This window comes from Schistocerca cancellata, chromosome 4 (assembly GCF_023864275.1).
Source record: "Schistocerca cancellata isolate TAMUIC-IGC-003103 chromosome 4, iqSchCanc2.1, whole genome shotgun sequence".
NCBI classification, from domain to species: domain Eukaryota; kingdom Metazoa; phylum Arthropoda; class Insecta; order Orthoptera; family Acrididae; genus Schistocerca; species Schistocerca cancellata.
The window spans coordinates 539382014-539399912 of record NC_064629.1 but is presented as its reverse complement, the minus strand read 5'-3'; the positions used below and the strand labels follow the sequence as shown (position 1 = coordinate 539399912).

At 39.8% G+C, this 17899-nt stretch overlaps 1 protein-coding gene across 1 annotated transcript in view; it reads right to left on the bottom strand.

Moving 5' to 3' along the window:
* The window catches only part of LOC126183377 (protein unc-79 homolog), an 852060-nt gene that overhangs the window by 105266 nt on the left and 728895 nt on the right, over window positions 1–17899 (bottom strand). The window contains 2 exon segments of the mRNA XM_049925310.1: window positions 4111–4275; window positions 7937–8053. Coding sequence (XP_049781267.1) covers window positions 4111–4275; window positions 7937–8053 — 282 coding nt within the window.

The following is a 17899-nucleotide window of genomic DNA, read 5'->3' as shown; positions in this document are numbered from 1 at the left end:
TTAAATAAAATTGTATTAAACTATGCAGTAGGTATGGAAAGAATCTTCAGCAACTTTAAAGCAACTGGGCATTGAACAGGTGTTGAAACCACAGCTGTTGTGTGAAAATAATAAGCTAGAAATTTTATTCACTTTTTTTCAGGATAAGTGAAGTTATTATTGCCTGCTGTAATACAAACATTTCACAATCCAATATTGTCAATGAGGAGCACACTCTCTGACCAGCAAAAATACAATGAACAGCTTAATAGTGTGATTATCCACCTTTGGAATGCAATTCTCCAAGGGCTATCACATGAGAGCTCACACCAGCTGGAACTGGTGATGAAAGCTTGAGTATGTTACAATTGTGACATATGCTATTTCGACCACATCTCTACTGCTTACAAACAGTTATAATGCCTACATGCTAATAATCACAGAGATCTGTGTTTGCTCTATCATCTTCTCAATCATTGCACTTTTTCTTATGTATCTCCAACCATTACACATCTGTCTGAGCACAACAGCAAAAAATAATCATTCACAACAAAGTAAAATCCTCTCTGTACCACTACCAAACACTGCCGTGTTCTCTAAGTCATTGTCTGTATCAGGAACTGGACTTTGGAACATCCTTCCTCAAACTATTAGAGAAATTACAATCCTTTCAAATTTTAAAAGACAGCTAATGACTCACCTTCTACAACAATACCTGTCTCTTCCATATTCTTACCTGCAGCTAACTCTTATTGCCACTCTCTCCTCATCACTTTTCCCACCACTTGTCTATAGAGTTCTCTATTGAAATTCTCTTCTTTACTAACAGCCACTGTCATTTTCATTTCAAACTTCTCCTCTTTCATTACCCATTCCACTTCTTCTAATACCAAATGAGCCTTCTAAAGTATGAAACTGATCAACATCATTCTTAATGCCTCCATATTTTATTATTATTAGTGTTACTTTTATTATTATTGCTAATTATTACTTTTTATTAATATCAGAGTTTGTTATGTAATAACTAATCAACAGCATTCTTAGTGCCTCCAATAGTTTATCATTACTATTAGTGATACTGTTATTATTGTTGCCAATTATTGTTTATATTGATGATGCAAATTATTATTATTGTAATTGTAATGTAATGTTTTCTGTATGTGTTGTTCCTAGTCAGATGTAAGAAAGAATCTTAAGGCCCTAATCTGGTCAGGCCAAATAAACAATATACAAATAAAAACATCAATAAATAAAGCAGAAATTTTGCATGACACAAACATGTCACATCCTTGGTAGATTTCTGGATGTATGTGGCAACAGAAGTCTATGCACAGGCCATACAGTTCCTGTAAAGTATGGGCTTGTGGTTCTGTGCATGCAGAGCTGGTCCCCAGTAACATCCTAGATGCATGCGATTGCAGTCTTTCTTGGTGTATTCCTTGGTTTATCAGCCAAGTGGTGGCATGTGTTTCATACCCATCATCTTCTGGTGAAGGCAACTTTGCCAGAAGATGATGGGTACGAAACTCATCAAAACATTGTGACAAGATGACGCCACAACTCCACTCGGCTGATAACCCGAGAAGAATTCATTAATCCCAGATGCATTCTATGAAGTTCAGACCAGGCAAATTTCACAGCCAAGGTATCAATATGAGTTCACTAACCATTTTAGCATGATTCTGGTCTGGCCTTGTGACATTGGCCGTTAAATTGTTGGTATATGCCATTGCCACCAGGAAAGACATCAAGCATGAAGGGACACACATGATCCACAATAATGTTCCTGCAGTCCACAACTGTTTTGATGTCTTGGGTTACTACCATAGGTCCCATGGATGCCAAGATGTACCGTATTTACCCGAATCTAAGCCGCACTTGAATCTAAGCCGCACCTGAAAAATGAGACTCGAAACAAAGGAAAAAAAGATTTCCCGAATCTAAGCCGCACCTGAAATTTGAGACTCGAAATTCAAGGGGAGAGAAAAGTTTTAGGCCGCACCTCCAAATCGAAACAAAGTTGGTCCATTGTAATATGAGACACAATTTAGGTCGAATGAATGACGATACAGCTACAGTAGTTTGGTTCGAGTCGTAAGCTTTACCAGGTAGCCATTGCTATGCGTCAGGCGCTCCGTCCGTATTTATACGGGTACCCTTCCTTTTTCACGTGCTTTGTCTGGTTTGAATCGATTGCTTATTTTGTTTGATCTGATAAGTGCTGTTTTCTCTGTTATAGGCGTTTACGTCACTCTAAGCTGAAAATGCATCACTGTACTGTGTCATGCATTGTTTGTCGCATTCTGATAGTGCGTGTTTACAGCCTGTCGCCGTTCGCGGCATGGCTTGCTTTTGTGCGCGCTACCGCCGCTTACAGCTAAAAAGAGGCGAATCGTCTAATTAGCAAAGCAATGTCAAGAGACTGCTATTTGTTGTTTACTTACACTGCTGCTTTCTTTGAGAATGATCAACAAGAACCAAATAATAGGCTGCATATGATAGAACATGTTTTGAACGAGAGTTAGGCGAAAATTTTTCTCCGTTTGAAAATCTTTGCGGACGCTTCTTTAGTACATCAAATTCTGCACAGAAATTAGAGTCATCTTAGATTTAAAAATCTAGTCAGTTGCCATGGTTCATTTCTGACTGTATCACTATTAGGCTAAGAATAATACGAATATAAACATGACACGATAAGTGTATTCTTCCGCGTTTGCTGTTGTCTCACTCTAGTTTCGTAGTTTATTAGGCAGACAGGATTTAAATGAGATAGCAACAAACACGGAAGAACACATGGCAAAATGTTTATATTCGTATTATTCTTATGGTGAATGGTGAAGAGAATACTGCTTGTGATTCACATTTCATCAGGTTACTATTAGCAACCATCTCTTCTCACAGGTAGGAAAAAATTCAGAACGTAGAGTTGGCCATATTGAAAAACATCCCAAACAGTCTTGCCAGTCGGATTTTCGTAGTACATTGAAATTCTAATACATTCGAAGATGAACAATACGGAATTTGTATTTACTTCGTTGGATAATGTACGAAAATGCAGTGGTCGAAACTCGGGGCGGAGAAAAAAAAGCTCGTCTTCCACCTTTTTTTTAAATTTATTTACTGACGCATAGGTTTTGGCGCCAGTATTTATCTTTGTGCCTACAGAGCATGTCTGTGTAGCGCTACATATATTCGATGGCAGTAGTTAGTTGTGGCGGCACCTACCAACATTTTTCAGAACTTCCGCTTGCTTTGCACTCGATTCTAAGCCGCAGGCGGTTTTTTGGATTACAAAAACTGGAAAAAAAGTGCGGCTTAGATTCGAGTAAATACGGTATGTCCCCCATAGCATTATTCTGCCCTCACCAGCCTATGTCCATGGTGCATTGCACGATTTGAACAGCCATTTGCCTGATGACAGCATATCCACACATGACCATTGAGCTGGTGTAACAAGAAACATGATTCATCTAGACAGGTGACATGTTTCCACTGATCCATGATCCAATCTCAATGATCCTACACTCAAAGAAATTCAAACTGATGATGTCGTCAGGTAAACATGGTGACACATAGATGTCATCTGCAATGGAGCCCCAATGTGCAATGAACAGTGTACTCTGAAGCAATTGTGCCTACGTCAGCACCGAACTCTATCATCAGATGTAGCATGGATTATCTCCTATACTGTTTTACAGAGTGGGCCAGCCTCAGGCTTCCATTTGTCTCTGCTCAGCCTACAGACTTCCCTTACCACATCATAAGCCTGTTGCACCATCAAGTGGCACTCAGTCTCATTGTGTGCAGTTGCCGTAATGCTTTCAGCTGGTGTGAACTCTCATATGATAGCCCTTGGAGAATTGCATTCCAAAGGTGGATAATCACACTCTTAAGCAGTTCTTAATGTTTTGGCTGGTCGGAGTGTGTGTTCCTCACTGTAAATCAGATATGCCAATATCAATGGAGTGACGGCAAAATGAGCCAAGCAAGCTTATATAACACAAGGGAGACAAATGAAATATACAGATCTTATTCTGAAATGTTAACACCTGAAACTAGAACATGAATTTAAAAAAGTATGTGTTATGAAAAGAAAGGAAAAAATAACTACCCAGTTATCAACATCATTACCTTGACTTTGCTTAGTGTATGGAAGTCAGCTAAGAATTCCAATGAGTCTCCAAGGTGATGTCTCATACACTCTGAAGCATTTGTGTTGTACACAGGACCACCTTCTGGGCCTACAGGGAAGGAATGTTCCACCAACATATTCACTGGTAATGAGCTACCAGCATCCTGAAAGAACACATCTGAAGTAGTAAGATGGACACCAAAAGTGAGTCAAAGACATTCATATAAATGTAACTAAACTACTGCTAATTATTTTCACTATTAGCTACTGCTTCATCTATGTCTACATTCCACAGCTTACAGAAGTGAATGACAAAGAGTCTACTGCAGAATTTTTTACAGGTTTCTTATCATTCTATCCATGCGTGGAGCATGGGAAGAATTATTGCTTATTAATGATTAAGGAAAACCACCTCAGCAGTATTATTAAATATCCATTGTGTTATGGCCAGTTTCATTCACAGAAGATCTTCAGGCAGCCAAGCTGTGCTGTCTGTTTGTCATATGTAATGTTAAAGACCAAATCTAAAAACAATGATCATAAACATTGCTGTACAGTAAACAATACACAACATGCTCTGCCTGCTCACCATATTCTGCAAGGTGGTCAGCAGAATGTTTATGAATGTTGTGTTTGGATTTGGTCTTTAATATTACACATGACAACGAGACCATTTGTGTCATGACTCTGCCGCATCTTAGCAGCCTGAAGATGTTCTATGAGCAAAATCAGTGATAACACAATAAATGTGTAATAATAAGGCTGAGGTATTTTTCATTAATCATTAACTTTGGTGAGAGCTGTGGTGCTCAACATGATCAAGATTGATTATGTTCCTTTATGTGGCCACTTATTTTTCTAATTTTGTTTTCATGAGATTTGTGGGACTGAAAGAATATTTGCAGTTTCTATACTGAAATCTGTGTCTTGGGATTTTATAAAGATACATTTATTGACATACATTTGCATGGGATAGGGTAAGAAAGGGTCAGGGGGAGGAAGAAAATTGAAAAATAAATTTGCACCCATATCAGTTAAGACCTGAATAATTTATTTGTTGCACCACTTGTTTTTTGTATTGTTTCCTTCTCCTACTTATCTTAGAATATTAAATGAATATTATTTTTAGTAAGGGCTATGATTCTGTCTGACATTTGATTTTATTCAAGAATTCACTTATTAATGATTTGAAAGTACACAAAAATGGCTTGAATTTTCCACCAGAGAGAACTGATTTTATATTAAGAACATGAAAAATTAAGCATCAGCGAAGTTTTGAAATAGGCAGCACAAAATGTTGATTTGAAAAAAGTTAATCTTTGTGATTTATGCATCCATTCAAATATGATTCTAAATGGAAATTATAACCATTGAAACATTATGAGTCTTGGTCTAAGTAATAAGTTGTGAAAATATTGGTAAGTGCATGTACAAGAAACATCATGTAGGAATTTACTGATTCATTCAGTGAAAAAGATAAATATTTGAAAAATTGAATTAGATAGTTACTATGCTGGGGAAAGATCACTATCATTATTGTACCTATAAGATAATAATTTGGAGTGTTACATGACTAGAATATCAACAGACATTGTACAGGCTATCAGCTTGATAACTGAGCTCAGGTTGGGTGTATATGGAACACCAGTGCATTTTATTGTAAACAGATTGTGGGTGCCCAATAACTAAGATATTCCATTTCAGAAGTAATATAGATAATTACATTTTCACATAACATTGTGCCAAGGATATGCAATGAAAATCATGATTTGGGGTGAACTGCTGCAGCCTGACTCAGCTGCTGTATGCAACAATATGTTGATGGCAGGAGTTGTTATTGACTATCACAGATAATAATGACGGACAGAAATGCCAGGTTAAGTAGATTACCCACCAATTCAATGCTGAACAAATAGAAACCAATGAACAGCCATAGAGTTCAGAAACAATTACTGTCTGTAGGTCAGAGTAGACACTGCCCTACTTGTATACCTCTATTTGCTACATGTCACATGCAACAGAGATTAACATGGGTGCAATATGCTGATGGTGGTGCTTGATAATATGAGAAATCACAGTAAGCAGTGCATCCTGTTTACAAACAGGTTGCTTTTCAAGCAGGTAGTGGAGCTATCATCATGAGAGTAATGAAATGGGGCTCCAAACCTATTTACCATTATCTGTCACTGGTATAACAGCGTCAGGCATGTGGATACTATTAAGGGCAGGATGGCTGTTTCAGGATGGTGTGTGCAGGTTGACGGGATGTGTATGACCTCTCACTAGTGGTTCTGGAATCAAAAGAGCTCAATTAGAGATAACATTTTTTATTCAGTAAGACACTTGTACAGAGGTTGTTAGCAACAACTTGGAAGCATGCAGAGACCCCTGGGCTGCAGCTGCTAGCTCAACATAGCACATGGTGGCATGCTTGGCCACAGGAGCATGAGGATGCTTGCAGGAGTGTTGCCTCAGTGAAATGGCAGTAGCTGGTGTAGCCTTGCAGACATGAAAGTAATGTCAGCTGTTTGACAGGCAGCAGCCATGTGTGCTGGCCTCTCTGACAGTCAGTCAGATATTTGGTATGCTGGTGTACATGTCCTGAACCAAGAACCCTTTGCAGATGCCCAGAACCACATGAAATCACCTTGGAGGTGGTCCCATCTTGGTGGCATTGGCTTGAGCCCCAGAATCATCAGGCCAATCTGCAGCTCATAGACCATCAGCTAGTGGAATGTGCAGCTGGATGTTGATGAAGCTGATTGCCCACATGGGACGGACAACTGGCATGGAGTATGTCTTGGTATCAGCATGAGCTGAAGATAAGATACTGATAGGGCCTGAGAGGTAAGTGTTTATAGTGGCTCTGCCCAGCTTTGTCGTGACAGGGACCTTCCTTCCATCATGTAAGTGACCAAGGCAGTGCAGCACTGGGCTACAAATGGTTCAAAGGGCTCTGAGCACTATGGGACTTAACATGTATGGTCATCAGTCCCTTAGAACTTAGAACTACTTAAACCTAACTAACCTAAGGACATCACACAACACCCAGTCATCACGAGGCAGAGGAAATCCCTGACCCTGCCGGGAATCGAACCTGGGAACCCGGGCGTGGGAAGCGAGAATGCTTCCGCACGACCACAAGCTGCGGACCACTGGGCTACAGAATGAGGAAATTCAGCTTACAACTGTGACAAGCTGGGGTCTTGAACCATGCTGTTTCAGCAATGTTCCACAAAAATTTCATAGGCTATTAGCTTTTCCACCGCACCAAGGGTTCTGAAGTATGGATGGAGGGTTGTTGCTGCGACAATGGTAAACAACACATGAACCTACTATTAAGTTATGTGGTGGTCCCATTTGCACTTTTGTGGTATGTATCTTCAAGAAGAAACTGTACCAACCCATAACTATCACACTGTGAAAGAATGGTTTGAGGAACACTCCACAGGCATGAAAGTGCTAAGGTGATCATTAAAGTCTGTTGACCTCAGTTATATAGAGCACAGCTAGATGTTTATTAAGTGAAATGTGGGTAGCTTTGACCCAGTTAAAGCTAATCTTTTTGAGCTATATGTGATAACTGAACAGTCATGGATGAGGATGCCTTTCTAATGCTCTCAGTATTTCTTAGAGTCCATGCCATGTTGCAGAAACAAGAGCTACATGATACTAAGAAGTTTTTTTTTTCAGTTACTCATGAGTGAAAAGAGAATGGGAAAGATGTTACAGAATGAAAAGGTAACTGTAAATAGACAGTATACCATCTGCCAGATAAGTCAGCCTCACAACTTTTCCCTCTATTTTACATGTAACATTACTTACCTGGAGAACAAAGTTAATGAGCATTATAATGTTTGAATCTGGAATGGAAGTCTTGAATTTTAAAGCTTGGATCAGCTCAAAAACAACCATCCGTGTGAGAATGAGCTTCTCTCTCTCCTGTAAAAATACATAAAACTGCATATTAGTATGCTGAAATTCAAAATTCCAGAAATGTTTTAAGAAAAGACAAATAAATATACAGAATATACTGATGCCTTAAGGTTTTTACAGATTCACACTGGTAGAAAAAAATGCAGCATCTTGGAAGACTGCATTCAGTGGCACCAAAGTATAATATGTGCATCATGAGGGGTTGTAGTGTTAATGATACATTTGTGACTATCATCAGCAACCAGATGATGCTCAGAAGGCTTCTCTGTGCACCCTCTGTTTTTTCTTTTCAGACAACTGTGCTGAGTTTAGAGGTGAACCGTGACTGCAACATTCATCCTTGGGTGTAATCATGCACCACCGACAAGCATATTTTCCTGTTAAATAACCACAGCAATTTAGAAGGGGTCGAATTGTGGACTTGCAGCAAACTGCATAAACACATCTACAGATTGTTGCACATGTTGGGCAAAATGTATAGGTGGTGTTTTCCCACTTTCAGCAGGGGTCAGTGGAAAATTACCACACCTGTAGACCAGGTTCTAGATGTCTGTGTTGTGCAGATGCATGTCGAGATTGGTGTATTGTTTGAGCAGTGGTGGCCAACTGAGCATCATCAAAGGAAGAAATTTGGGCACGTGTTGCTCCTGCTGTATGACTGAGGACCATTGGGAACTGTCTGTCTAGATTAGATTAGATTAGATTAATACTTGTTCCATAGATCATGAATATGACATTTCGTAATGATGTGGAACGTGTCAGGTTAATAAAAGATGTCTGTACAAGAGATTACATTACACAAAATATTGCATGACACTAATGTTTAAGTTGTTTTTTTTCCCTTAATTTATATCCAAAAATTCAGCCAATGAGTAGAAGGAGTTGTCATCCAGAAATTCTTTTAATTTATTTTTAAATGTTGGTTGGCTATCTGTCAGGCTTTTGATGCTGTTTGGTAGGTGACCAAAGACTTTTGTGGCAGCATAATTTACCCCTTTCTGTGTCAAAGTCAGATTTAACCCGGCATAGTGAAGATCATCCTTTCTCCTGGTGTTATAGCTATGCACACTGCTATTACTTTTGAACTGGGTTGGATTATTAACAACAAATTTCATAAGTGAATATATATACCGTGAGGTTACTGTGAGGATCGCTAGATCCTTAAATAGATGTCTGCAGGATGACCGTGGGTGGGCTCCAGCAGTTATTCTTATTACACATTTTTGAGCAATGAATACTTTTCTACTCAATGATGAATTACCCCAGAATATGATGCCATACTAAATCAGTGAATGAAAGTAGGCATAGTAAGCTAATTTACTGAGATCCTTATCACCAAAATTTGCAATAACCCTAATAGCATACATAGCTGAACTCAGATGTTTCAGCAGACCATCAATGTGTTGCTTCCAGTTTAACCTCTCATCAATGGACACACCTAAAAATTTTGAAAATTCTACCTTAGCTACAGACTTCTGTTCAAAGTCCATATATAGTACTGGAGTTGTGCCATTTACTGTACAGAACTGTATAAACTGTGTTTTATCAAAATTTAAAGAGAGTCCGTTTGCTGAGAACCACTTAATAATTTTGTGAAAAACATCATTTACAATTACATCACTTAGTTCTTGGTTTTTGGATGTTATTACTATACTTGTATCATCAGCAAAAAGAACTAACTTTGCATCTTCATCAACATGGAATGGTAAGTCATTAATGTATATCAAGAACAGTAAAGGAACTAAGACCGAACCCTGTGGGACCCTGTACTTGATAGCCCCCCAGTTTGAGGAATCAGCTGTTGATTTAACATTACATGAACCACTTATTTCAACTTTCTGCATTCTTCCAGTTAAGTATGAACTAAACCATTTGAGCACTGCCCTCATCAAACCATAATGATTTAGCTTCTCTAGAAGAATTCCATGATTTACATGATTTGGAGCAGGACTAAGAACATGTGTGTCTGTGGCCAGACAGCAAATGAAACCATGACACCACCAAGCATGGCAACTATGATGGAGTTGACTGGATGGTGAAATGGCACTCTGTTGTCTTCAGTGATGAGAGTATGTTATTTCTGTACGTGAGTGTTGGACATACACATCTACACTACTGGCCATTAAAATTGCTACACCAAGAAGAAATGCAGATGATAAATGGGTATTCATTGGACAAATATATTATACTAGAACTGACATGTGATTACATTTTCACGCAATTTTGGTGCATAGATCCTGAGAAATCAGTACCCAGAACAACCACCTCCGGCCGTAATAACGGTCTTGATATGCCTGGGCACTGAGTCAAACAGAGCTTGGATGGTGTGCACAGGTACAGCTGCCCATGCAGCTTCAACATGATACCACAGTTCATCAAGAGTAGTGACTGGCGTATTGTGACAAGCCACTTGCTCGGCCACAATTGACCAGACATTTTCAGTTGGTGAGGGATCTGGAGAATGTGCTGGCCAGGGCAGCAGTCGAACATTTTCTCTATCCAGAAAGGCCCGTACAGGACCTGCAACATGTGGAACACGTATTGTGTTCGAGTATAATGACTTTTCTGGAGACTAGAAATCTACTCTGTAGGAATCAGCATGGGTTTCGAAAAAGACGGTCATGTGAAACCCAGCTCGCACTATTCGTTCACGAGACTCAGAGGGCCATAGACACGGGTTCACAGGTAGATGCCGTGTTCCTTGACTTCCGCAAGGTGTTCGATACAGTTCCCCACAGTCGTTTATTGAACAAAGTAAGAGCATATGGACTATCAGACCAATTGTGTGATTGGATTGAGGAGTTCCTAGATAACAGGACGCAGCATGTTATTCTCAATGGAGAGAAGTCTTCCGAAGTAAGAGTAATTTCAGGTGTGCCGCAGGGGAGTGTCATAGGACCGTTGCTATTCACAATATACATAAATGACCTGGTGGATGACATAGGAAGTTCACTGAGGCTTTTTGCAGATGATGCTGTGGTGTATCGAGAGGTTGTAACAATGGAAAATTGTACTGAAATGCAGGAGGATCTGCAGCGAATTGATGCATGGTGCAGGGAATGGCAACTGAATCTCAATGTAGACAAGTGTAATGTGCTGCGAATACACAGAAACATAGATCCTTTATCATTTAGCTACAAAATAGCAGGTCAGCAACTGGAAGCAGTTAATACCATAAATTATCTGGGAGTACGCATTAGGAGTGATTTAAAATGGAATGATCATATAATGTTGATTGTCGGTAAAGCAGATGCCAGACTGAGATTCATTGGAAGAATCCTAAGGAAATGCAATCCGAAAACAAAGGAAGTAGGTTACAGTACGCTTGTTCGCCCACTGCTTGAATACTGCTCAGCAGTGTGGGATCCGTACCAGATAGGGTTGATAGAAGAAATAGAGAAGATCCAACGGAGAGCAGCGCGCTTCGTTACAGGATCATTTAGTAATTGCGAAAGCGTTACGGAGATGATAGATAAACTCCAGTGGAAGACTCTGCAGGAGAGACGCTCAGTAGCTCGGTACGGGGTTTTGTCAAAGTTTCGAGAACATACCTTCACCGAAGAGTCAAGCAGTATATTGCTCCCTCCTACGTATATCTCGCGAAGAGACCATGAGGATAAAATCAGAGAGATTAGAGCCCACACAGAGGCATACCGACAATCCTTCTTTCCACGAACAATACGAGACTGGAATAGAAGGGAGAACCGATAGAGGTACTGAAGGTACCCTCCGCCAGACACCGTCAGGTGGCTTGCGGAGTATGGATGTAGATGTAGATGTAGATGGTCATGCATTATCCTGCTGAAATGTAGGGTTTCGCAGGGATCGAATGAAGGGTAGAGCCACGGGTCGTAACACATCTGAAATGTAACGTGCACTGTTCAAAGTGCCGTCAGTGCGAACAAGAGCTGACCGAGACGTGTAACCAATGGCGCCCCATACCACCATGCTGGGTGATTATGCCAGTATGGTGATGATGAATACACACTTCCAATGTGCATTCACTGCAATGTCGCCAAACACGGATGCGACCATCATGATGCTGTAAACAGAACCTGGATTCATCCAAAAAAATGATGTTTTGCCATTCGTGCACCCAGGTTCATCATTGAGTACACCATACCAGGCACTCCTGTCTGTGATGCAGCGTCAAGGGTAACAGCACCCATGGTCTCTGAGCTGATAGTCCATGCTGCTGCAAATGTCATTGAACTGTTCGTGCAGATGGTTGTTGTCTTGCAAATGTCCCCATCTGTTGACTAAGGGATCAAGATGTGGCTGCACGATCTGTTACAGCCATGCGGATAAGATGCCTGTCATCTTGACTGCTAGTGATACGAGGCTGTTGGGATCCAGCACGGCATTCCATATTACCCTCCTGAACCCATTGAATCCATATTCTGCTAACAGTCATTGGATCTCGACCAACGCGAGCAGCAATGTTGCGATACGATAAACTGCAATTGCGATAGGCTACAATCTGACCTTTATCAAAGTCGGAAATTTGATAGTACCCGTTTCTCCTCCTTACACAAAGCATCACAACAACATTTCACCAGGCAACGCTGGTCAACTGCTGTTTTTGTCTGAGAAATCGGTTGGAAACTTTCCTCATGTTAGCACGTTGTAGGTGTCGCCACTGGCGTCAACCTCGTGTGAATGCTCTGAAGAGCTAATCATTTGCATATCACAGCATCTTTTTCCTGTCAGTTAAATTTCACGTCTGTAGCACATCATCTTCATGGTGTAGCAATTTTAATGGCCAGTAGTGTACATTGTAGACCTGGTGGGCAGCCTATTACAGAGTGAATGAACCCATGACACACAGGATCCGCCCAAGGCCTCAGGGTGTGGAGAGCTATCAGTTACAGCTTATGGTTACGTTTGATGTTTTTGCAGGATGAAGTAACCAGTGCCCACTGCACTGCACAGGTTGTTATCCCTATGCTACTGCCATTTGTTTGGCAGGAAGGTGATGTGTTTTTTCAGCAAGACAACACATGTCCACATAAGGCTGCTGTAATGTAAGGTGCTCTTAGTGGTGTACAACAACTGCCATGGCAATCTAGATCACCAGATCTCGCACCAACTGAAACCATATGGAACATGATGAAGTAGGAACTTACCTTTACTTCAGAGTCTGAAGGAACCATAACCAAATTGCAACAAAGGGTTCAAGATGCTTCGACAACCTGTCACTTGATGTCATTCGAAATATTTTTGATCACATGCATGCAAGAATATATGCCTGCACTGCTGCCAGAGGGGTACACCTGTGTAGCAATGCAACCATTTGGGCACCGTTCACTGTGATGTGTGTTTCATTTGGTCTGAATTTGTTATAGTATACACCTACAATGATGAACCTATCACAATACTTACTAATAAAATGATCTTGTCCTCATGGATGTTGCATTTTTCTGGCACTGTATAATGCTATATGTATCATTTATGCAGTTTAGCAAACTTTACTGTAGAGAAATTATTAGTCACATAAAAATGTCTGTATGAATGGATTAATTTTACAGAGAATCTCATACAGGCAACAAATCATGGCCTTTCCATTTTCAAAGTAATTTGCATTATTGTATGAATTAAATTCAACCATACAAACAAAAAGAGATGATGGAATATGTCAAGCTTGACATAAATATTGATACACTTATCATAAAGTGAATTCATAGATGTCTAACATGGCAGAAAATGATAAAATAAAGCACTTAAATTATTAGGTGAGGGACTATATTAGCAGAAAATTCTAAGAAAGTAGTGAAGAAAACTACATTATAGAACACAGCAGAAAATAGCCTTGAGGCATGAACATGGACTGCATAAATTAAAAGGTCAAAGCGATGACAGATGATGGTATGTATGAAAATGAAACCATAATAATAAGGAGAAGAGTAAGGAGATGGAGTCAAAAGTGACTGACAAACAGAAGAACTTTGCACAATGTGTGATCTAAAAATACATCAACTGAGACCCCAATGTTGCTTTGGACGTGACAAGACATGATCTTCCCCCCTGACTTAAAATCAGCTACGAACTAAACATAGAGCTTTGATTTGTTGTGAATATTTATGTTTTAACTGTGTATTACATGATATATATATATATATAATTGTAGGAATTCAGCAATAAGTCAAATATGTTTTTAGCTAACGTCTTGGATGTTAACTTTTCAGTGGTCTTTGGAGAAAGCCATACATCTTTATGGCTTGCTTTGATGTTGGCTGAATGGTTTAAAACTGAAATGTTAGCAGGAAACAAAGTTTGGTTATGGTTTGATTCCCACAATTTTCTAGATGTTTGCTTCATTATCTAAAAATTAGCAACTTAAATTAATGAGCTGCACAAAGTTATTACATGCTACTGAGAGAGCTTCTAATGGTCTGCTTATGTAGCATGTGTTTTCAGACACTTGCTTCAAATGGCTTAGATACTGTAGCAAGCTCTCACATGTATTCTGGTATGCTCCAGAACATTGAAAATATTATGCTAATGACTGATGTTATTCTAGAACACCTTCCTGTATCCATATCCTTTTGTCGAGAATTATTTGGTTGTTACCACTTGATAAACAGTGTTTCAAATCTCCCCCCCCCCCCCCCCCCCCCCCACCCCCATGAACCATGGACCTTGCCATTACAAATGTGTGGTTCCTGAAGAGGGGCAGCAGCCTTTTCAGTAGTTGCAGGGGCAACAGTCTGGATGACTGACTGATCTGGCTTTGTAACACTAACCAAAATGGCCTTTCTGTGCTGGTACTGCAAACGGCTGAAAGCAAGGGGGAACTACAATTGTAATTTTTCCTGAGGGCATGCAGCTTTACTGTATGATTAAATGATGATGGCGTCCTCTTGGGTAAAATATTCCGGAGGTAAAATAGTCCCCCATTCGGATCTCCGGGCGGGGACTACTCAAGAGGACATTGTTATCAGGAGAAAGAAAACTGGCGTTCCATGGATCAGAGCGTGGAATGTCAGATCCCTTAATCGGGCAGGTAGGTTAGAAAATTTAAAAAGGGAAATGGATAGGTTAAAGTTAGATATAGTGGGAATTAGTGAAGTTCGGTGGCAGGAGGAACAAGACTTTTGGTCAGGTGAATACAGGGTTATAAATACAAAATCAAATAGGGGTAATGCAAGAGTAGGTTTAATAATGAACAAAAAAATAGTAGTACGGGTAAGCTACTACAAACAGCATAGTGAACACATTATTGTGGCCAAGATAGACATGAAGCCCATGCCTACAGCAGTAGTACAAGTTTGTATGCCAACTAGCTCTGCAGATGATGAAGAAATTGATGAAATGTATGATGAGATAAAAGAAATTATTTAGGAAGTGAAGGGAGAAGAAAATTTAATAGTCATGAGTGACTGGAATTCAAGAGTAGGAAAAGGGAGAGAAGGAACGTAGTAGGTGAATATGGATTGGGGCTAAGAAATGAAAGAGGAAGCCGCCTGGTAGAATTTTACGCAGAGCATAAGTTAATCATAGCTAACACTTGGTTTAAGAATCATGAAAGAAGGTTGTATACATGGAAGAACCCTAGAGATACAAAAGGTATCAGATAGATTATATAATGGTAAGACAGAGATTTAGGAGCCAGGTTTTAAATTGTAAGACATTTCCAGGGGCAGATGTGGACTCTGACCACAATCTATTGGTTATGAACTGTAGATTAAACTGAAGAAACTGCAAAAAGGTGGGAATTTAAGGAGATGGGACCAGGATAAACTGAAAGAACCAGAGGTTGTACAGAGTTTCAGGGTGAGCATAAGGGAACAATTGGCAGGAAGGTGGGAAAGAAATACAGTAGAAGAAGAATGAGTAGCTTTGAGGGATGAAATAGTGAAGGCAGCAGATCAAATAGGTAAAAAGACGAGGGCTAGTAGAAACCCTTAGGTAACAGAAGAAATATTGAATTTAATTGATGAAATGAGAAAATATAAAAATGCAGTAAATGGAGCAGGCAAAAAGGAATACAAATGTCTCAAAAATGATATCGACAGGAAGTGCAAAATGGCTAAGCAGGGATGGCTAGAGGACAAATGTAAGGATGTAGAGGCTTATCTCACTAGGGGTAAGATAGATACTGCCTATAGGAAAAGTAAAGAGACCTTTGGAGAAAGGAGAACCACTTGCATGAACATCAAGAGCTTTGATGGAAACCGAGTTCTAAGCAAAGAAGGGTAAGCAGAAAGGTGGAAGGAGTATCTAGAGGGTCTATACAAGGGCGATGTACTTGACGACAATATTATGGAAATGGAAGAGGATGTAGATGAAGATGAAATGGGAGATATGATACTGCATGAAGAGTTTGACAGAGCACTGAAAGACCTGAGTTGAAACAAGGCCCCGGCAGTAGACAACATTCCATTAGAACTACTGACAGCCTTGGGAGAGCCAGTCCTGACAAAACTCTACCATCTGGTGAGCAGGATGTATGAGACAGGTGAAATGCCCTCAGACTTCAAGAAGAATATAATAATTCCAATACCAAAGAAAGCAGGTGTTGACAGATGTGAAAATTACCGAACTATCAGTTTAATAAGTCACAGCTGCAAAATATTAACGTGAATTCTTTACAGATGAATGGAAAAACTGACAGAAGCTGACCTCAGGGAAGATCAGTTTGGATTCCATAGAAATGTTGGAACATGTGAGGCAATGCTGACCCTACGACTTATCTTAGAAGAAAGATTAAGGAATGGCAAACCTACATTTAAGGCATTTGTAGACTTAGAGAAAGCTTTAGACAATGTTGATTGGAATACTCTCTTTCAAATTCTGAAGGTGGCAGGCATAAAATACAGGGAGCGAAAGGCTATTTACAATTTGTACAGAAAGCAGATGGCAGTTATGAGAGTCAAGGGGTATGAAAGGGAAGCAGCGGTTTGGAAGGGAGTGAGACAGGGCTGTAGCCTATCCCCAATGTTATTCAATTTGCATAATGAGCAAGCAGTAAAGGAAACAAAAGAAAAGTTTGGAGTAGGTATTAAAATCCATGGAGAAGAAATAAAAACTTTGAGGTTCACCGATGACATTGTAATTCTGTCAGAGACAGCAAAGGACTTGGAAGAGCAGTTGAATGGAATGGACAGTGTCTTGAAAGGAAGGTATAAGATGAACATCAACAAAAGCAAAACGAGGATAATGGAATGTAGTCGAATTAAGTCAGGTGATGCTGAGGGAATTAGATTAGGAAATGAGACACTTAAAGTAGTAGAGGAGTTTTGCTATTTGGGGAGCAAAATAACTGATGATGGTCGAAGTAGAGAGGATATAAAATGTAGACTGGCAATGGCAAGGAAAGTGTTTCTGAAGAAGAAAAAATTGTTAACATTGAGTATAGATTTAAATGTCAGGAAGTTGTTTCTGAAAGTATTTGTATGGACTGTAGCCATGTATGGAAGTAAAATGTGGACGATAAATAGTTTAGACAAGAAGAGAATAGAAGCTTTCAAAATGTGGTGCTACAGAAGAATGCTGAAGATTAGATGGGTAGATCACATAACTAATGAGGAGGTATCGAATAGAATTGGGGAGAAGAGGAGCTTGTGGAACAACTTGACTAGATGAAGGGATTGGTTGGTAGGACATGTTCTGAGACATTGAGGGATCACCAATTTAGTATTGGAGGGCAGCATGGAGGGTAAAAATCATAGAGGGACACCAAGAGATGAATACACTAAGCAGATTCAGAAGGATGTAGGCTGCAGTAGGTACTGGGAGATGAAGAAACTTGCACAGGATAGAGTAGCATGGAGAGCTGCATCAAACCAGTCTCAGTACTGAAGACCACAACAACAACATTCAAATCTTGCCTAATGGGGGTATATTTTCTTA